Here is a 22,298-nt window from a genome sequence, read left to right as displayed (position 1 = left end):
TCTCCTCCTTCGTTATATCAGCCCTCCAGCGTGGGTTTGCTGGCTTCTCCATCTCTCTCTCTCTCTTTGACCCAGCAGGAGTTGACTTATTGTTATACAGTTTTAATTTTATACATTCTTTCCATCATGCTGAACTCCTCAGAGTTTCATTTGGCTTTTTTCCATTTTGAATTGCTGGTAGAACAACTTCCTTTAATTATGTACACAGCTACAAGTTGGACTATCCTAATATTTACTTGTCATATCTTAATATGATGTTAATATATGTGTTTTTATAAGCTTATCATAGTCACCCAATCTTAATATTGAATTTTAATGTGATTCTGTGGGTTAATTTTTAAACTGATTCCAGTCCACAGGTCATGCTGTCATAAATATTTCATGTCACTTTCCCCTCTGAGATCCTCCCAGTAGTGACAACCTCCAAGTACTGAGAACCTTTGACATTCCATACATAATCTATATGTTTGACAGGAGAAACAGAGTTTCTGGATGAGTAAGAACTGTCCTCCTTCACTCTCGTTAATGTCTCATAATTGCTCCACATTCTTTCTTTTGACTTCACAACTCTGTCATCAAACCAGACCAACTAGACCCCGCCCCCACCCTCCACACACACACATCCAAATAATGTGCTGGCATTTGTCAGTCTGATGAGCCATTAGAGTCGTTTTCATATGCACATATTTACAGTTGTGGATCACTAATGAACCTCAGCTTCTTCAGTCAGCTCAGTGAACAACAATGATCAAGGATGAATGGAGAAAGATCTTCTGTTATTACAGAAGATCACTGACACTTAGACACATTAGTGCATGTTGGACACCACCATCATCCTCCTCCGAATCATCCTCATCCTCCTCCTCCTCCGAATCATCATCATCATCATTATCATCATCATCAGAGGGTTCTGGTTTCAGCTCTGTCTGTTGGCTTTGGTGGATTTACATTTGGATAAAGGAAGCTTGTGAAAGTCCACAAGCTGCCTAGATTATTGGGGCTCCTTCATAAAGGTCTTTGTGGTGGGATAAAGAGAGAAAAAGACCCTCTTTAGGAAGAGGACAATAGAAGTAGATGATGTCATTGATCTGAGGAATTACCTGACAGTCATGCAGATACACGTCCTGCTGGATTCCCACTGAAATTAGGATCAGCCTGTTCTTGAAAGCACATGTTTTCACATCAGGGTGAAAGGTCACGGCCCTCCCATCGCCATGGTGAATGTCAACACATCACCCTTTATGTGTACTCAGAGGCAGGAAGGATGGAGAATTCTAGCTCACGTGGCCCAACCTGTTGATCTGAACAGTCATCATCTTACGCAGGTTAGTGAACCTCAGCAACGACAGCCGTCGTCCTGCGATGACTGTGGTGTCTAGAGGTGATTCCACAGGTGGATTGTCTGGTTCTTTCTGTCAGGTTCAGCATGTACGTCTACCACCGTACAGCCCCTTTCCATGATGGGCTGTAGCTCCTGCCAGTCTGGCCTGTGACCCCCAACAGGAGACTGAACCTTCACTCAGGTCCACAACACTGATGAAGTGAGGGAGGTAGACTGAGGTAGATACAGGGTGAATAACCCGAGGGCGGCTCCAGGGAGGGTGACGTAGGTGAGGTGACTCAGACACCCCCAACTATCTCTGCTACAAAGATTGTAGCATTTCTAGTTATGGTATGGTGTAATCATGACCTCATTAATAGAAACTGTTCTTCTTCCACGCTGATCTTTGGCTGAACAAATTGTCAATTGTGTTTTCATTGATTTCATAAGCCAAACGACACAATCTCCGGTATGAGAAACACCCTCCATTGGCATCTGCAACCTGTCAATCATTAACAAAGTGGAATTCAAGTATGGCAGGATAAAGTTCCCATAAAAGTCTAGAAATGCCTGTCAGGTCATGGGTCAACACACTCGATGCTGTTGAATTCTTTGCAGGCCAATGTTTGAGCTCTCCTCTTTTGCTGATTTTTGGCTTCACAAACTGGGGATCAGTCTGTTACAGTCGCCTGTTAACAGTCAGACTGTGGGATGAAGCTAGGTGTTAGCTAGCTGTTAGCTAGCTGTTCGCTGCAGACAATTAGCACAAGGCTTTTTTGAATGCGTTGTGCATGCTGACAAATTTCCCATCTTAATGTTACTTTAGATCTGTTTGAGTTGAGGGTTTTAGTTTAGGGTGTTGCTGTTTATTCCTCTGAGGAATGATAAGTATTATTATTAGCTGATGATTCCACCATCTTGTTGTGTTTTTATGTCGTCACTCAGCAGCCTACCTGCTGATGTATTATTAATGTATTTACACTTGAACCATCATAATAAATTAAACTATCACCATGTTATTATGACAGTACCCCAGTAATGGATGTAAACCAGTGGATGTCTTTTCTTTGCATCAGAATAAATTGGATGTAAACCTGCACACTCACAAACTAAAAGTTCAACTGGGAAATGTGAAAAGTTGGCAGGTATGAGGGTGTGTGCAGCCTCATTCATGGACTGAAACTTGTCTGAAATGTTGACCTCACGTGTCTGTTTGGAGGCTGGTGGAATTTCATGAAAATCAACAGGACTTGAGTTTGTTTTTGTGTTTGTGGAAAGACACAATAATCCAGCGTAGCTGCTCTCGTCGTTCTGTTTTCTTCTGCTGTTTGTGAGCTCTCTCTCTCTCTTTCTCCCCCTCTCACTCCATCTCTCTCTCTCTCTTCATCCTTCCTTCTGGGTAGCAGCTTAAAGATGACCATTGAAAGCCTCCTCAGCAGATCAGACCAGCACTGGCATCATTAAAAGCCTTGTGAATGAGCACAGTGCAGCCTTCAGTGTTTGGCTGAACGTGACATCTTGGCACAACTATGGAGATAAATGAGAATGGATCCACCTCGACTGTCACCACGACAGCATTTATCGATTTTATTCATTCATATTTTTGTAGGACTGAGCTCAGGAATGTTTTGATTAGTGTTGGAATAATAGCTTGTCAGGGGATTTGTCTGTGGACTGTTTTATGTAACAGGTAGAAATGTAAATCAGAACCAATCTGATCATGAAATAACCAATAGAAGGACCTTTGTGACATTTCAGTGTAATGTACAACTATAGGTAGCAGACAAAAATGTCTAATGTTTGCACTTCTGCTTTTAGTAATTTATTCCTTGGATTATGCAAAAAAGGAGAACACACTAGACCAAACAAAGCGTATTTACAGATCAGAGGATTTGAGGTCCTCTCAGCAGTGGCTTTTAGAAAACAAATAAAGAAGCAGACCAACATTCATGTGGAGACCTTTGTTTCACACCTGAGAAAGAGCCGACTGCTAAAGGTTCCTGAGGGCAGAGTCTTTAGGCCTGAACCATCAAAATGCACCTGAATGCAGCGCACAGTTAAAAACAAATGGCGGATATTCGTCAGGCATTCACAGAGGACATCTGCAGTCCTCAACACAGAAAAACTCAGAAGTTCTCCTGAAGTAGGGAACATAACCAGTAGAGACACAACAGTAGTTAGCAATGTTAATTACCTGCCATCATGTTCAGTGGGAGGATCATAAAAACAAAGCTGCTACAACAACCAATTAATGCAGATCCCATATAAGTAGCAATGCAGCATCTAATCTTTAACAGTTAATATGGAGAAGCCCAGTTAGCTCCTTCTATGTTAGTGGGGCTAATGGCCTCTTTTATTCAGGAGTGCAGAAATGTTACTGTAGTCTGGGTCAGGTAGAGAAAGCTGAAAACAACGGTTGCATTTTTCATGTTTTCAACAGCCCAGACTGTGCTGAGCCAACAGTCTGGGCTGATGAAGGCCGCTCCTCAACATCATGACTGTATCCTGACAGGTTGAAGGCCCACTCCATACCTGTTCAGTATGCAGTCCACTGTTCCAGAGCTTTGGGTGTGTTGAGCTCATAAAAGTTAATGGTACACCTCCGTGATACTGTTGCACCTCTCTGCTGCTCAATGCAGGGAACGCACCCCTGCAGGACTGCCACCGGCAAATTTGCAAGCGGAAGCTCTGCAGATGTCTGGCCTCGATGACACACACTCAGCCTCGCTCGTTTGGACTTGCGCGAACAAGATGTGTCTTGGCCACTCGACCAGCATTGGTTCCAGGGCTTCAAACGAGGACAAGCCACCGTCTCGGCAGTCGTTTGCAGCTTGACTCCATTCCAAAAGCACTTGCATCAGTTCCAGGTTTCACCTGCAAACTGCCACATTATCCAGCAGAAATCATCTAAATGCTTCTTAATGTCCTTCATCCCATTTGCGCCCACATCTCCTGGAGCTCACTTTCCACATCTCAGCCTGATGCTCAGAGTGAAACGTTGGGTGGGGGGGTCAGGCATGTATTTTGGAGCACATTTTCTCCATCTTGTAGTTTCTCCTTTCTGCTAATGGACGCTTGACAGTCCTAATTATTCGTCTTAGCAATTTAAAATCTGCCACCGAGGGGTTTTTTTTCTTTTTGTTTTTTTTAAATTGCTACTTGTTTTTTTCCCTCTAAGTTTTAATGAGTGTTGTTTTGCATTATGCAGTACCTCCAGGCTTCAATTTGGCATCTGGGAGAGTTGGCTTGACTCCAAGACAGTGGTCACCCAGAGCTTATTACTCATTAAGCCTGGTTGGCGGCTGAGTGGGTGCAGGCTCGCTGGGTGCTGGGTGGGACTGTAGAGCTTGGAGAGTCCATGCTGATGTTGTGGTTGTTGCTGTCAGTGTTCTAGTTACAGGAGTAAACAAAGAAAGTGAAAGAGTTTGGAGTTTTCATTGTCTTCACTCTTTTTTCATCCATCCATCCATCATCTGTTTTCTGTTGAACTGAATTTTTTATGTTTATTGGTCATCATATAAAAATGTGTTCTCTGAAATGAGGACCCAGTGGTGACCATTAGGGTGGGGACGGTTGGGTGCTTTCACCTCCCCCGCCCATGTCTCCTGCCAGTGGGAGGATTTGAACTGTCAACCTTCTGGCATCATGTCTGCGCTGCTGTATCAATCTGGGTTCATTGGGCCAGATTCACGAAACGTTCTTACGAACAAATTTGTTCTTAAGTCCCACTTACGAACATTTTACGAAGATTGTGGCATTCACCAATTTCTTCTTATCCTGGATTTATGCGTAGGTAAGAACAAATCCTACGAACACTCAGGAGTACTCTTGCGCACATTTCAGTGCCGACATGTTGGCATGGTTGTGTTTTCTTCTCTTGTGGAGTTCAATAAAATTCAATATTACAATGATAATTATGTCATATTTATTTATTTCCTATTTTTGGTGATTCACAGAGAATTTTAAAATTACGTAAATGTGCCAATGACTGAACTTTAATCAGCCAAATTGGAAACCATGCCAAAACTGTCTTTTTATTTGATTTTATCTTTATTTATTTTATTAGGGGATCGAGGATATGCCCTAGCTCCCTGGTTGTTGACACCACTGACCAACCCTCAGACTCCACAGGAAATTTTATTCAATCAGATGCATGCGCGCAGTCGCTCCACCATTGAACGCACCATCGGCATTTTAAAGGGGCGCTGGATGTGTTTGGACACAGAGCCACAACCCCGTGAGGATGTGCGTCCTGACGCAATGATGGGGCCAGACTGCAGGCACGCGGTTCACGTTTGAGCGCGATTAATTGCCCGTTTGTGAATAAAATGCATTATTGTCACAATTTTAGTCTAACAGTCTTGATTCACTTCAAAAAGAAAAAATAAGAGAGACCGGTTTCAGAGCACAGCTTTTACACGTTTTTATTCTTTTTACATTCTTATTTTTTTTACATTCTCGTTGATTTCTTTAAGCGTGTTGGCTATAGTCATCAGGGTTGAGGCAATTTTATCAAGCGTGGTAGCCATCCTTTCTTGATTGTTCAACACGGCGTCAGAAATCAGGCGTGGAGAGGCAAGCTTTGGGCATTTCGCTTTGGGCATTTTGCTGCTTTTTGCTCTGTCTACAGGGTCCTGCTGCAGTTCCTTTTATGGGCATTGGTGGGCGGTGACTTATGCTAATCATATGTTAATTAGACTCACCTGGCACGCGCTTTCAATTTACGAACAGATGGCATTCATCAATCTAAGAACACAGCTGCGAACAATTCTGGGGTTTACGAACGCGTTGGTGAATCCGACGTAGGGTTTTATTAAGGAACTTCTTAAGAACAACTTAAGAAAGAATCTAAGAAGATTCTTAAGAACATATTGGTGAATCTGGCCCCTTGATTTTATGTTTGGGGTTCCTAAGGTTAGGAACAATTATAGAGGGGAAAACATCGACAGTGAGTGAGTGAGTGAGTGGGCGACCTGACCAGGGTGGGGTGTACCTGCCCCACTCCTGGATGGACTTCAGAACACCTGCCACATGTTTAGGAACAACACCGGATTGGTGCCAGTCGAACACATCTGGTGCCATCTGGTTTTTATCTGTGGGCAGAAGAAACCAGACTGGATGTCTTATCTGGTTATTTCTATCAAGTATTTCTGCTGTCTAAAATAACAGGATTAACTGTACACAACATGTCAGCCTAGCATGCACTGTGCATCGAGGACAAAGGGATGTTTTTTTGTTTTAAGTGCTCTTCTGTCTGTAGTCCCAGACTGTGTCATCACAATGCGGGCTGCCACGCTTACCCGCACATCAGTCAACTCTTTAAAAAAAGAGGGAAGTGATGCAGAATGCTGGTACTAATTTGGCACCAGAGTGATAGAAGAATAGATGAGAGAAAGACGCCATCCCAGCCAGGCTCACATCATTTGGAGGCCATTTTGCCACACACACACCTTCCACACACACACACACACACACACACACACACACACACACACACACACATACACACACACACACACACACTCTCTCTGCAGGGTTTTCTTCTATTTTAGTGTTCAAAGGTTAAAGTTGTGTTTCTGGTGGAGGTTTGAAAACAGGGGGAGTTCCACACTTTCATATTCACTTCTGTTTTATGTTCTGGCCATTCTAGAATGTAGGATGTTCTAGCAGGAGGAGTCAAGTCAGCATTGATATGAATCCGGTGATTCCTACTATACACTAAAGTGGTGATACATGATTTGAAACCTATATTTGTTTCATCACTTATGATGCGTCCAAGTAGCACCTAGAGGTGTATTCAATAACTATCATGTCTGGCCTCGTCAGTGACCACCGGGAAAGTCTGAATGACGACCATGAATAGAATGGTGATGACTGGAGAGACAGTTGACAGCACAGAAAGACAGCAACCAGAGCAGCAAGGGCTAGCACCAAGAACTGCAGTTCCTGTGAAGGAGCACCCAAAAGCAAGATACAAAGAACCCTTCCGAAATATACCCCCAGGGATTCCCGAGGGGGGGGGGATGAGAATCCCAATCGGACTGACCTACCGGCAACGACCCCAGCTAACGGACAATCAATCAATCAATCAATCAATCTTTATTTATATGGCGTCTTTTACAATCAAAATTGTTTCAAAGCGCTTTCCAGAATCCCAGGGCCTGACCCCAGACAAGCAACAGTGGCAAGGAAAAGGCAGGACCAGGCTCATGTAGGGGGACCCTCCTGCTGATGGCCGGCTGGGTAAAGAGAGAGGAGAGGAGAGGAGAGGGAGAGGGAGAGGGAAAGGGAGAGGGAGCGGGAGAGAAGAGGAGAGGAGAGGAGAGGAGAGGAGAGGAGAGGAGAGGAGAGGAGAGGAGAGGAGAGGAGAGGAGAGGAGAGGAGAGGAGAGGACGGAAACACACAAAAAAATACACTATTTATACAGCGGGTCAGCGGGGCCGGAGGTCAGGTGATACCTGTAAATGAATGGGGGGGGGGGGGGGGGGGGGGAGAGAAGCAGAAAAACCACACAAGAATCAGCATAACTAGTCTGCTTGATGAGGAGGAGGAAAGGAGAGGAGAGGAAACTATGACCCAGTGGAGTGACAGAGGCCTGTCAGGTGATCATGTCTCTGGACCCTGGCAGCGTTGGCCTATAACAGCACAGCTAAGATGTGACCTAATGATTAGACGACCCCCTAAGTATGATAATTTATCTATAATAGTAACTGGAACTACAGAATTAGTAACAATAAGCTTTTTCAAAGAGGTAGGTTTTAAGTCTGATCTTAAAAGTAGCGGCGGAGTCAGCCTCCCGTACCTGGACAGGGAGCTGGTTCCATAGCAGGGGGGCCTGGTAACTAAATGCTCGGCCCCCCATTCTACTCCTAGAAACTCTGGGAACCACAAGTAGACCAGCATTCTGAGAGCGGAGCGGTCTATTGGGCTGGTAAGGTATCACTTTTCTCCTCCAGGTAGGATGGAGCGAGGCCTCTGAGGACCTTGTAGGTCAGAAGAAGGGTTTTAAAAATTATTCTAAATTTAACGGGCAGCCAATGAAGAGATGCCATTACAGGAGTTATGTGATCTCTTTTGTCAATACCTGTCAGACCAATTGATAAAGAGGTGTGCAAAGGTGTGCAAAAACCCGACAGGTCTTAAAATCCATCAGACCAAGATGGCCTGCCTGGAGGTAGGGAAGGTAAAGCAACACACAGGGGCAGTGGCCAGCACTACAGGAAAAGTGCTCGTCACAGTCCCTGGTCAGACAGAGGAGGAGCCAGGCTCGGAGCCACCCCACAGTGTCCAGAACCTCCAAGCCGCACCAGTATTCCCGCAGAGTGGAAAATCAGAACAACGTCGGGTTAAGTGGCCTGCCGCCAACATCAAGGAGTGGCTTCAGCTGATTGAGGACATAGACAAGATCATGGAGACAACAGGGAAGGGCAATGTGGACCACAAACTCCAGGCCATGTGCACCTTCATAACAACCATCGGTGCAGAACGGTTTGGGGTGACAGAAAGGCCTGTGAGAAAGGAATCAGCAAGACCCAACCGGTGGGAGCACAAGAGCAGTCAACTTAGGCAGGAACTGAAGACCTTGAAACGCCAGTTCAGGGCAGCAAGTGAGGAGGAGAGAGATCTGAGGCAGATCTTGAGGAGGAAGCTCATCACACTCAGGCGAGCTGAATGGCACAGAAGGAAAGGAAAGGAGAGGGCAAAGAAGCGCAAGGCATTCATCACCAACCCGTTCAGCTTCACCAAGCGATTACTGGGACAGAAGAAGAGCGGCAGCCTGACGTGTCCTATGGGAGATTAACCACCACCTCAACATCACCTTCAGTGATCCGTTAAGGGAACAAGATCTCGGCCCATGCAAGGCACTGGTTAAGCTGCCAGAGCCTGTGGTTCAGTTCAACACCACCGAGCCTACCCTGAAAGAGGTCAAAGAAGCAGTGATGGCGGCAAGATCAAGCTCCTCCCCAGGCCCCAGCGGAGTCCCATACAGAGTCTACAAGCAGTGCCCCAAACTCCTTGTGCGATTCTGGAAGATCATGAAGGTGATCTGGCGCAGGGGAAGGGTCACCACTCAATGGCGGTCTGCAGAAGGAGTCTGGATTCCAAAAGAGGAGGATGCAAGTAAGATCGAGCAGTTCCGAATTATCTCGCTGCTATGTGTCGAAGGGAAAATCTTCTTCAAGATAGTGTCCCAACGGCTTACAGATTTCCTCTTGAAGAATGGTTAAGAAGAATAGACACCTCAGTACAGAAGGGGGGAGTTCCAGGTGTTCCGGGATGCCTAGAGCACACGGGTGTGGTTTCCTAACTGATCCGGGAGGCAAGGGAAAGCAGAGGCGACTTGTCAACACTCTGGCTAGACCTATCAAATGCCTATGGATCCATCCCCCATAAGCTCGTCAAAACAGCACTGACATAATACCATGTGCCAGGAACCATCACCAACCTCATGTTACGGACAGTTAAGGAGGCCAGGACCCAGATACAGAGTAAAAGAAAATGGTTCTTTATTGATAAAAAAAATGCAAGGCGAAGCAGTTCACGGAACAAAGGAATCAATCAAAGTAGCAAAAGAAACTCTAGCAAAGTAACAACGAAAATTACGAACTAATAATCACCACAAAGGGGACAAAACGTCGAGAAAAGTTCAAACGAAAAGCAGTGATGAGGCACTGTTACAACTCACAACACTAGAAGTAGGCACGGGAAAACGCGAGGCAAAAACTGGAGATCTCAGAGGGTTGGAGCTATACGCTGCAGCAAGGACAACAATCCGGCACAGGAGGCAAAGAGAGGAGAGCTTAAGTAGTTGCTGAGTTAAGGTAACGAGCTGCAGGTGCGTCAGCAGCTCAGCGCTCCCCAGGGATTGGCCCGCCCCTGGCTGCCGCTCCTGCAGATGGGGGAGGAGGGGAGAAACCCGAGTCATGACCTGGAACCGAACCACAACACCTCATTCTGGACTATTACAACAACTTCCAAACTGAGGGTAACAACAGGATCATTAACATCCACCTGGCAATGCCTGGAGAAGGGTATTATAACAGGCTGCACTATTTCGGTGCCACTCTTCTCCTTGGCCATGAACATAATCGTTAAGTCGGCTGAGGTGGAATGTAGAGGTCCCTTGTCAAGATCTGGCACTCGGCAGCCCCCCATAAGAGCGTTTATGGACGACCTCACAGTGATGACAACCTCTGTTCCCGGCTGCAGATGGCTACTCCAGGGGCTAGAGCGGCTCATCTCTTGGGCGAGGATGAGCTTCAAGCCCGCCAAGTCCTGGTCTCTGGTCCTGAGGAAAGGCAAGGTGGCCGACCGGTTCTGCTTTGCCTTAGGAGAGACACCAATTCCAATGGTGACAGAAAAACCTGTCAAGATCCTGGGCAAGGTCTTCAACAGTTCCTTGAGGGACTCAGATGCACTCCTGCAAGCCAAAGCAGATTTGACATCATGGCTCACAGCAATAGACAAGTCGGGGCTACCAGGGAAATTCAAAACCTGGATTTACCAACACGGGGTCCTGCCAAGACTCCTTTGGCCCCTGCTTGTCTACAAGGTGCCCATGTCTACGGTGGAGACGCTGAAACAAAACATCAGCCAGTTTCTCCGCAGGTGGCTTGGGTTCCCTCAATCCCTTAGCAGCATTGCTCTGTATGGCCATTCCACCATGCTGCAGCTTCCAATCAGCGGCCTGTCAGAGGAGTTTATGGTCACACATGCCAGGGAGCAGGTGATGTACTGGGACTCCTCTGACACGAAGGTTGCTACAGCAGGAATCCTGGTGAAAACGGGGAGGAAGTGGGAGGCACAGAAAGCCGTTGACAGAGCAGAGGCACGGCTGCAGCATAGCATCCTGGTGGGCAATACGGCAGTGGGCCGGGCGGGACTTGGCAGCTTCCCCATACCCCGCTATGACAAAGCCAGAGGGAGGGAGAAGCGGAGTATGATTCAGGATGAGATCAGAGCAGAGGTGGAGGAAGATCGGAGGGTCAAGATGGTGGCTATGTACCAACAAGGCACCTGGACAAGGTGAGAGCACGCCGAACAGCAAAAACTCACCTGGCTAGAGCTCTGGAGACGAGGAACCCCAGCACACTCCCAAGCAGTCCATCAACTTTGTCAGAGCTGGGTAGAAGGCACAACAACAGCCAAGTTCCTTTGGAGGGCTTCTCACCACTGCATGGGACTGGAAACTGCAAGTCGACCTGGGAAGACAGCTCAAGTTCCCAGAGCACATCTCAGCCACTTCACTCCGCCCAGATATGGTGCTAACATCAGAGTCAACAAAGCAAATGGTCCTGGTTGAGCTTACTGTCCCCTGGGAAGACAGATTGGAGGAGGCCAACGAGCGCAAGAGGGCCAAATATGCCAATCTGGTAATCAAGTGCCAGAACAAAGGCTGAAAAGCCCACTGTGAACCAGTCGAGGTGGGGTGCCGGGGTTTTGCTGGCCAATCACTACCCCGCACCCTAAAACTCCTTGGAATAAAAGGCCAGCTGTGCAGAAGAGCCATCAAAACCATCATAGAGGCTGCGAAGAAAGCCTCAAGATGGCTATGGATCCGGAGGGGGGATCCGTGGAGTAGTGGGCCACTTGGACGCAAGTTGGGAGCTGATCACCCCCGGCTGGGTCGCCCGAGCGACCTATATTTGTTTCATCACTGATGATGCATCCAAGTAGCACGTAGAGGTGTATTCAATAACTGTACATTCTACACACACATTTAATATTTGCTCTCTTGTAGCTGGTACAAGACTACAAGACAAGACTGTAGATACAGACTCCCGCTCCTCAGGCACTAAAGTCCTGTGTGGGGGCGTGACTACACCCCCCATGGAGCAAAGTGACAATTTCATGTTATTCCGAACCAAAGAAAATGCTCCACGTGTTGTTAATTGTGGTAATGAATTGTCTCTATTTTTCAAACACAATAGTTAAATAGTTAAAGTTGAGTGGTACTCTACGAAGGACAGGAAAACTGTTCCACACCATAGCGCATCTGTAGGTGCTGAACGTCACTTTGACAGAAACAACTTTGGTCTCCTGCAGCACCACAGGACTCGTAATTTTGTTCTGACTACGTTATTAGGACTAATTGATGTCTCCCTTTCAGCAGGAGCTTTAGCCAGTTATATAAGCATAAAAAAGACATTAATCCCAGTGTAGAGGGAACCTTCCTGTCATGCAGTGTGTGTGTGAACTCAGCCCCACCCAGCACCTTTGGCATAAACTAGAATTCCAAGCAAAACCTGATGATCCAACAAACTCACTAACACACTTTTACAACACTGCCAGGTTTCATCGCAGGTGGATGCCAGACAGTTGTTTGTCAGAAAGAATAATCCTAAACATAAATCACATTTTCCAGCATTTAATAACGTGGCAAGTGTACACATTTTAACAAACACAGTAACTCACAAATGAGGTTAAATCTGGTTAGTTTGTAAGCTTCAGCAACACTGATACATGTGTACACACTAAGTTTATATAGTCCAGGTAAAGACAGACACAGGTAAAACCAGTTTCCATCATGGTGAAATAGTTGTGGTCAATAAAGGCGCCTGCAGGGCGTCTCCCACTCTCCCCTCCCACTTTAAAGTTCAAAGTGCACCCACACACATGCTAACCTGCCACAGCATTGGGAAACTTCCCTCTTCATGCTACACTGATTTATCTGCTCAGTAACAACCTGGTCTTACCGTGAGGGTGCTGTTATAAACTTACGTAGCTCATTTATTCCAGGAATCTGGTGAATTTATCACAGGATAGGAGACACAGGAGACACAGGATGATCAAATAAACTAAAGATGACATTGGAAGAGCTGGAGCTCGTGTGTACGGACAATATGAATGATAAAGGGGGTTAATAAGGATGCCTGATAACAAGGGATACAACAGGTACAGAGAAAATACAACTAAAGGTGAAGTGTTGAGGCTGGACTCATGTCATCCGAACGCATCATCGAACGTTTGTCCCACCTGGGAGGTTCTGCATCAGAACCGGATTAGACGCTACTGAGAGTCGCTGCGCCGGGTCGAGACAGAACTGTCCCCGTTTGTACCGAACGGTGATGTCGGACACATTTTGAAACTAGCTCAGAACATCCAGGAAGAGCCCACCGGCTGCTTGCAATGAAACGTCTGATTCAATTAAAACGAGTGTCTTTGGTTTCCTTTCCTAGTCGCTCATTTCATGATGATAAAGGTTCCTCGCTGTTGGACCTACGTCACATCTGCTTCAATTAGCTCAAGTCAGTAAAAGCTGAACTTTTAGACTCGCTCACGTTATACTCCTCTCAGCTTCAAACTGCAGAGGAAACCTTTATCTTGTAATGTAAAGTTACATAAATGTGTGCGTGCGTGAGAGCCTGTGTGTGTGTGTGTGTGTGTGTTGTGATGACTAGCCCAAAGACAAGCTAACCTTGGTAGGAGCTGCAGACATGAACCCTCCTCATGCCTGCTGAGGTGTGTCGCTCCTGGGAGTGGCTCACACACCCACAGTCTGGAATTAGGACCTATGAGGCTGTTGTTCTCAGATGCACCAATATTGTTGACTTTATTGTGTTTTCACTTCTCTTTGATGATTAATGAGGGTTTTCTGTTGGGACCTTTTGAAAGCATTAATATTGGAGGTATTGATTGATTGCTGGTTTAATTTGGAGTTTCTAATTGATTGTTGGTTGAGTTTGAATTGGAAGCAGACTGCAGATATTCCAGGATGAAGAAGCTGAGCCACATCAGGGGAGTTTTTCCTTGCCACCGTTGCTTGTCTGGGGTTAGGCCCTGGGATCCTGGAAAGTGCCTTGAAACAATTTTGATTGTATAAGATGCTAAATAAATAAAGACTGATTTGACATCTTTGACCTCTGAGAGAACCAATTGATGTTCTCTCTGTCACAATGTTCATTTTACACCATTATACATGGTTGTGACATTTTTACCACAATAACAAAGCTTGGAAATCAATTCAAGTGGTCAGTAATTAATGATCAATCCATAAACTTGTAAAGGAAAATATTGGGGGAATACACCTGATCAGTCTTGGAGTGGATGTCTGATGTATTCAATCAGTCAAGGTATAATTCACTCTGTTTCTTTCACACACACACACACACACACACACACACACACACACACACACACACACACACACACACACACACACACACACACAAGCAGGCAGGCAGGCAGCAGGAGAAGTTGAGAAAACCGGCCAACCTGGGACAGAAACCATGACAACCCAGGCTGGACATTAACAAACTCACATTCTCTCTCTCTCTCTCTCTCTCGGTCAGTAGAGGGGTTGTAGTTAGGGTCATCTCCATGCAAACAGAGGTCCAGCCCACCCACTAACACACACAAACCTCCTGCAGTGACTTGAGCCCAGTCAGAAAATAACTTTCCATCTCTCACCATGAACCATTTCGTCTCTCCGAGCGCTTCAGTGAGTATTTCAGAGATCATTTCAGGGCTCAGCGTGAGATTCGACTGAGATGAGGTTTGGTTTTGTATATTTACTGTGTTGGGACTGAAGTAGCCTGTTAGTCAGCGTTGTCAACGTCGGACCTTCTGCTGCTGCTCATTCTGCTAATTTGGCGGATGTCTGCTCAGCTTCCCCTCTGCTGTGAGGTGTGTGAAGGCTGAGACTTTTGTCTTTGCTGCAGCCACAGTGAGACTGACGATGCAACAAGGTTAAAGTTGGTCAGAAATGCAACATGACAATCACTGGCTTGTGTTGTGCTCTATGTTTTATTCCCTGGAAGTTTCTAACCACGTTCACAGCCCTTCAGACGGATCCCCATAAATCAGCGTTAGAGTCCTTTGATCGTCTTGTTGTTGTGATGTAATTCATCTGAAAACGCAGCCTTTAATGACCAATTTGTATGAAGGAACATGAGATGTAAACGCTCCAAATTTAAAGGCTTAAACTGTGACAAAGTGAGAGACGTAGCATCCCACCTTAGCATCGGTTTCTTTTATGAGACAAGATGATTTCTGCGGTGCACCGAATGTCACCCTCTACGCAAAGACACCAGTTTATGTTGGACATATATGGTCCCGTTTCAACGTGTTGGAGTTGCATCTCTTCCCTTGTTCCATCTTCGTGACCCGTAAGGAAGATTAAAAAACAAAAGATGGGTTTTGATTGCATTTAAAGTTAGACAACACGGCTCGGCTGTGTGGCAGACCCCGGCCCACTCACGCTGGGAAGAGGTCCACTCTCTTGGAGGAGATGGGAGATAATTGCCTGTCGTCCATCTGCAGGGTTTCTGTATGTATGAGGATGAGGATGAAAGGATCTGAGCTGCCAGGGCCGTAACAGGGTGGGTGGGAAACGTCCATCTCCATAAAGTTGATCTGTAGCTTTATCATCCTTGTCTTTTAAAGCAATATCAAATATTTGTGTTTTAACGGCTTAACATCTGAAAGCAACTTAGGTTTTTGAAAAAGAAAAGATTGTTGTGTCTAGAATCTCTGGGTATTTTAATATATTCTCAAGATGGTGTCTTCTAGGAGTGGGGCTGAGTGTAAAAGGGGGCTGTTCATTCATCAGAGGTTCTTCTTTTGACAAACTTTAACTCGTAAGCTCAAACCCATTGCTAGAAGATAAAAAAGTGAATTATTACAGTGCACACGATGTCTGTGGATTCATCAACCGTTCATCTTTGTGTCTCTCCTGTCTGTCTCCTTCCTGTCTCTCTCTGTGGTAGTCTGCAGGGTACCAGAGAGACACGGGGGCGGTTCCTGACTCTCTCAACCATCTCCAGCAGCTGATAGAAGCCAACGTCTGCCTCCTGCAAAGCAGCTTCACAGAGAAGGTGTGTCCTCATAAAAAGACCTTCGTCTTGTTCATCTGATTATTCAACCCCTTCCGCTCAGGATCCTCGTAGCTTTGGTTCCTCGTCGGGCTCAGACAGAACATCCACAGTCCACACAAATGGGTCCTCACACTGGGGTTTGTTACAACAACAGTGTACAACAGTTAATCATCCAGTTAGGTTGACTTCTTCATTCTGACAGACAAAAGCAGCTTAACAGAACCTGAACAGTCAAAACGGAGCTGATAAGAATCCGTGCAGGTGTGTCTTTATTTGGTGATGTTTGGGAATCTGCTAGATGGGACAGGTCTAATTGCTCAACACTGCCTCAACTGCATTCCTGCTTTCAAAGTCTCTGCAAAGATGTGTTTTTTTTTTTTAATCAATCATTTGATTCATATCTCCTGTGTTTCTCTTTGGAGTACCCACATTTCTCCTTCTCTTTCTGCCCCCCTTTCACTCACCGTCCACGTGTTCACAAAGAATATTTCTGTTTCCACGTGACTCTGCGCCTGTTGTTTCGGTCGCCCCCCTCACAATGTTTCATCAAATGAATGATTAATGTAATATTAGTATTCTGCGCTGTGAGTCGGCGTGCGCTCATATGTGAAGAACGGCGCCGGCTGGCTGCAGTGAGTCACATGACCAGTGAGGCACAGGAAGGCCGAGGCGGGGGTGATAGAGATGGGACACTTCCGCCTGTGAGATGATTCACTCATACTGTTGTCTGTTAGCTCACAGCTGCTCTCTCCAAACCTGCGGCACCTTTTCAGCTTTAAAAATGGCTGCGGCTTAGTCGCCAACTCCACATCTCATTATGTGATTGTTTGGCTTCTCCTTCAGTGGTTCTGCTAGAAAATGTCCCTTTTCACCCTTTATATAATGTTGTTACTCTGTGATAAGAGACAAACGTGTTATGTATCGTATTTCACACCTCATCCAAACCCCTTGACAGTGTCATGAAAAAGTAATTTATCGTTGGACAAAGCAGAGGGAGAAAACCTATGAAATCATGTCTGAGATGCAGGATTTGATGTTATTGTGCTGACAAAAGGAGGATTCTTGATCCAGGTGTGTGCAATACACACACTTTAAGGTTAATCCTGCCATAGGATGTGGCGCCGTTTCATCTCCTTTCCTTCCTTTCCTTCGTATATTTGCTCGCTAAATCTGTCCTTTCCTTGTTTTTCATCTTTCTCCTGCATGTCCTGTCAGGTGTTTGATGGATAAATTAGTGGGAAATGGCACCAATGGACTGTCAGTCTCCAGCTGTTAATGGCAAAATAAGCCCCTTTTACAAGTGTTCTCCAGAGGATCTCCAGAGGATCAAATCAGGAGTTTCTCCACATCTGTCTATTCACACTTGCAGCAAACAGCAGGAGGGGCTCTCCATCAGATGTGTTCACAGATGTTGGAGACAGTCCGATCGGTTTGAGCAAGAGGTGGAGCGCACATGCACGTCATATCTTCTTCACCTCTGGCTGAAGGAGGTTCTCCTGCTGCATTCATACTTGAATCTTGTCCTGAGTCAGGAATGAGCAAGAATCAAATGCAGCGCCAGCGTGAATATATTTGTGTTCACACATCTCAGGCAGGAACCTGCCAGCATGTGTGAACGCGTCTCAATGCGGCCGTAACGACGTCATTTACAGTTTCAGTGAGGAGTCATTGAATAAATATGTCAACCTGATGTAGGTGATGCACAGCGCAACAGTTTAGTCATGTGAGAGAATAGAAATTTAGAAGAGAAACAGAACAGCAGGAATAATATTAGCTTTGCAATCATATTTACAGTTTCAAACAACTAGCCTGCACTCAAACAGACACAAATGATCAAAGAGTAATCACCAGATTTACATGAAATCTTCTAATAATGGCACAGATGAGCCAAAACCTCCAAATATTAGCCACAGGACAGAACGAAGGAAGGAAGGTCGGAAGAAAGGAAGGAGCAGATAAAGGAAGGAAGAAAAGAAGGGATAGAGGACAGAAAGACAGGAGGAAGGAAGGAAGCCAGGTAGGATGAAATGAAGTCAGGAAGGATAGAAGGAAAGGATGGAGGAAGGATGCAAGCAAGCAAGAGAGGGAGGGAGGAAGGGATTAAGGCAGAAGGAAGGGAGGAAGAAAGAAAGAAAACAACAGATAAAGGAAGGAAGAAAAGAAGGAATAGAGGACAGGAAGAAAGGAGGTCGGTAGGATGAAATTAAATCAGGAAAGATGGAAGGAGGGAAACAAGAGAGGGAGGCAGCAAGGAATTAAGGCAAAAGGAAGGGAGGAAGAATGGAAAGGCCAGATAAAGGAAGGAATGGAGGACAGGAAGGAAGGAAGGAAGGATGGATGGATGGATAGATGGATGGATGGATGGATGGATGGAACAAAAGAAGCCAGAAAGGAAGAAAAAGAAGCAAGGAAGGGCAAAGGAAGGAAGGAAGGAAGGAAGGCAGGAAGGAAGGAAGGAAGGAATGCTAACTATGCCTTTTAGACAGACAGGCAGACAGACAGACAGATGGATATTTTCTGCCTTCAGTAAAGTGTGTTTGTGTGTGTGTGCGTGTGTGTGTGTTTGTGTGGGCGCTGCTCTGTCTGTGATCAGGACACTGAGGGCATCTCAGGGGGAGGAGGCCTGTGGAGCTTTGCTGTTCTGAGTCAGCAGTTGACCTTTCACCTCCAGCAGCTCCACAGACAGACTGAGCAGGAGCTCAGCAACATACAATTACAGTGAGTCAGTTCAGCTGGGTCAGTGATGAAGCCTTCACGTCTCATTGGTGGCGGCGGAGGCCTCCGGTCTCTGTTCCGAGATGTCGCGGTTGATAGTTTGATGGTCAGAACACATTTCCTACTTATCTGAGTCCATATTGTGACTGTTGCTACAGAAACCGGGAAAATCCAAACTACTTTATGAAAGCAGATACTTGAGAGTGTAGAGATACTCGATGTCATCTCCCGCTCCCATAGCGGCGTTGCCGTGTGAGTGTTTGAACACGCGAGTAGGAGGCGGCTCTGTGTTGGTTTGTGGGGTTTGTCACAGCATTGAGACACAAATGTGGGAGTTTCACTATATCTCACAACAGCAGAAGGTTCTGCTCTGCTGGAGAAAACAACACAATTCGGTCTGTGTGTGTGTTTTGCTCTTTGATTTTAAAAGGATGTTAAATGCACAAGAATAATTTCCATTCCTATATATATTGTATGGAAAAAAATGAGATATTACACTGAGCTGAATTTGTTCGGATTGGCTGTAAAGTGTGAACAAATGCAACACTTGTGTATTCATCACTTTAACAGTGTATAATAGGGCGCGTTTTTCCCTCTCTAGGTTTAATTTAATATTACTATAATTCCAGTCTATATTTCAATCACTTAAAAAGGTTCACGTTGACACAGCTCAGATCTTATTTTTCACAGGATAAAACGTAGAAAAAAGAGCCGTGAGGATTTTCACGACATCTGAAATAAGCTGTAACAAACAAAAATCCAACGTACAATAATTCCATGCAAAAAAAGCTGCACAACACCATGTTTAAATATCACATCATATTTCAATTTAATTAATCAAATCAAAGCAGTATTTATTTATATAGCATCTGCTAGAATCAAAATTGTTTCTAACTGCTTTCCAGAATCCCAGGGCCTGACCCCCAACAAGCAACAGTGGCAGGAAAAACTCCCCTTTAACAGGAAGAAACCTTGAGCAGGACCAGGTTCATATAGCAGCACAACTAAGATATTCACCTAATAATTAGACAACCTTCTAAATATGATAATTTGCCTGTGATATTATCCAGTTAATTTTTATTACAAGCTATAGTCATTAAAGACTTTTCCACCACAAACGTCCTGAGAGCAACTCAGAACTAAAGACAGTGGTCCAGATGAATCTTGTCATGATGGTTTTCCTTCACTGTTTTAGTTTTCATTTCTTTTCACCAGAAATATGTCAAAACACATGAAAAAACATTGGCTTGACAGTACATTTTTATCCCGATATGAGTCCGATTCTTCCCTTTTTGGCCATTAAGTTGCCATTTTTGCAGTTTGACTGGGAGTTTTCCAGTTTAAACCCTTGAATCAGTGCTAAAAGACAACCACAGAAGAAGTCCTGTTGAACACTTTTCACATGCAGCGTGAGACTGTGATCATTCCTGCCGATCTTCAGATTGTGTTCCCGCTTGCGTGCTGCTGACAGTAAACGTTCAGATGGTTGTAGGTGGTTGCCGCCTCACCCTGCTCGCCTGTACTCTCTGTACTCCGGCTCTGAGTGATCTGGCAGAACGGCACTTCGACTGGTCTCACTTCTGTCAAACAAGACAAGCTAAAACACATCTTGGGATTCAGGGTGCGCCAGCAGACGAGTCACTCACCTGCATGCATGATTATCCTGATGAGGTTCCAGGAAATCTTCCCACAGTCACGGTAACAGTATCCTGGCCACGACCAACAGGCTCCTGTCACAACTCGTATCAAAGGCACCATGAGAGGCTTCCTGGCCCTTTTCACTTTTGCCCTTTTCCATGTTAGAGGAAAGCCCTGCTGGCAGTTTGCAACAGATGCTTTTAGCTTGAAAGCAGGATTACGTGATAAAGTCAGAACTGGACCTGACTGCTGCCAAGGCAGCCAGACACTGGGATTCTTTTAGAGGCAACTTCCACCCTGACCAGCAGCTCATGCATCTTGGCTCCGGATGTTCTCGACTCTTCTAATCGTGCATTTTCCTTTTGACACCAAAACAGAACAGAATCCCATCAGTTGCTTCTGATAATGAAGTGGCTGTATTGTTCTTTGGTACCAAACCTCATCTGTGTGTGTGTGTGTGTGTGTGTGTGTGTGTGTGTGTGTGTGTGTGTGTGTGTGTGTGTGTTTGCTACATATTGAATAGGATTTTTGGTGGGTTAAGACTTGGTTTTAAGGTTGAGATTTGAATTTGGTTTAGGGTCAGGAGCTGAGTAAGGAGCTGGGGGATGTATTTTGTCTATAAAAGCACTTACTCACAAAATGTGTGTGTGTGTGTGTGTGTTTTCGCCATGTCTAGTTTGTTAAAACCATGATTATCCACCACATTCTTTAACTGTTTAAGACTCGGTGCCGACAATATCAAGCTGCAGCAGAACTTCATCTTTTATTCTGACAAATTTAGACCTTGTTCCCCTTCAGTTATAAAATGTCTTGTTTGGAGAAAGGAGGGCAGAAATTACAACTAGTGACACAATCACAATTGATGATTTACTTTCTCATAGCTGAGCTTAGCAATTGTATTTTAATTTTCTTTGCTGTTTTGGAATGTAAGCATACTTTCAGTCATGAAAACAGTGTGTGTAGATTCAGCCTTTCCAGGTGATGTTTCAGTCAAGTGAATAGGTCCTCTGCAGAAATATGTAGCGCTCATACATCGCCTGTGACCTCGACACCGTGGAGACTGCATGTGACAGGCTGCACACGGCGGGATGATTGTCAAAGAATAAATAAATAACACCCACACATTTTTCACCTGCAATTATGGAGTGAAATGCGTTTGTCGCATACATTCAAGCAATTAAGGAGCCCTATTCACGCTTTTCTCTATGCAAGCAGCTAATCAGAATACACCGACAGCTGGCTCTGTGTGTAGGTGTGTGTGTGTGTGTGTGTATAGGTGAGAGATTGTCAGTTGTAAACACATAAACACACAGATTTTCATTACTGCCTGCATACCAGACGATGATGTTCTCCGTCAGCTGTCGCGCCGCGCTGTGTTCTAATGAAGCCGTTTGATTGGCCAAGATAACCTTGATTGACAGGACTCATTTTTTTAATGAAGCTTGAAACTCTTGAATTCTTCCCAAGTTCAGGCGCTTTGCTGCAGACTGAGCTTAGATATCTGTGCTGTGTGTCAGACTCTGAAATGATCAAACTGAACAGAGAAAGTAAGCAAAAAAGAATGAATTACATTTTCAGTTCATTTTAAAAATTGCAGCTGTATTTTATATAAAATGAAAACACTGCACTGGTGTCAGCCCTCTGGTAGAAGGTTATAGTAACATTCTGGGAAGTAAATCACTCAGAAGAAGAAAGCACCATCACTGATTATATAAAGTGTGTTGTTTTCCATCAGTACCTATAAATTTGACCCAAGTATGGTGGCGGTGAGGTCAGCAGGCCTCCTGAGCAGAATGCTAATATATTAG

At 45.2% G+C, this 22,298-nt stretch overlaps 2 protein-coding genes across 2 annotated transcripts in view; both read left to right on the top strand.

Annotated features, from left to right (window-relative positions):
* Positions 1-22,298, top strand: part of LOC105418623 (cingulin-like) — a 38,736-nt gene that overhangs the window by 1,355 nt on the left and 15,083 nt on the right. Inside the window, exons 2-3 of the mRNA XM_029837914.1 lie at positions 16,030-16,137; positions 18,731-18,855. The gene's annotated coding sequence lies outside the window, so the exon portion shown is untranslated. The remainder of the gene's footprint in view (positions 1-16,029; positions 16,138-18,730; positions 18,856-22,298) is intronic.
* LOC115250215 (uncharacterized) lies at positions 8,352-9,310 on the top strand. The gene has a single exon (XM_029837915.1). The coding sequence runs from the start codon at positions 8,367-8,369 to the stop codon at positions 9,120-9,122; it is 756 nt and encodes a 251-aa protein (XP_029693775.1). The 5' UTR covers positions 8,352-8,366; the 3' UTR covers positions 9,123-9,310.

This window comes from Takifugu rubripes, chromosome 6 (assembly GCF_901000725.2).
Source record: "Takifugu rubripes chromosome 6, fTakRub1.2, whole genome shotgun sequence".
In the NCBI taxonomy this organism is placed as follows: Eukaryota; Metazoa; Chordata; class Actinopteri; order Tetraodontiformes; family Tetraodontidae; genus Takifugu; species Takifugu rubripes.
This window is presented reverse-complemented; position numbering and strand designations above follow the sequence as displayed.

Bases quoted from the DNA above. Each gene is read 5' to 3' on its own strand.
- LOC115250215 (XM_029837915.1), top strand. From the start codon at position 8,367: ATGCCATTACAGGAGTTATGTGATCTCTTTTGTCAATACCTGTCAGAC.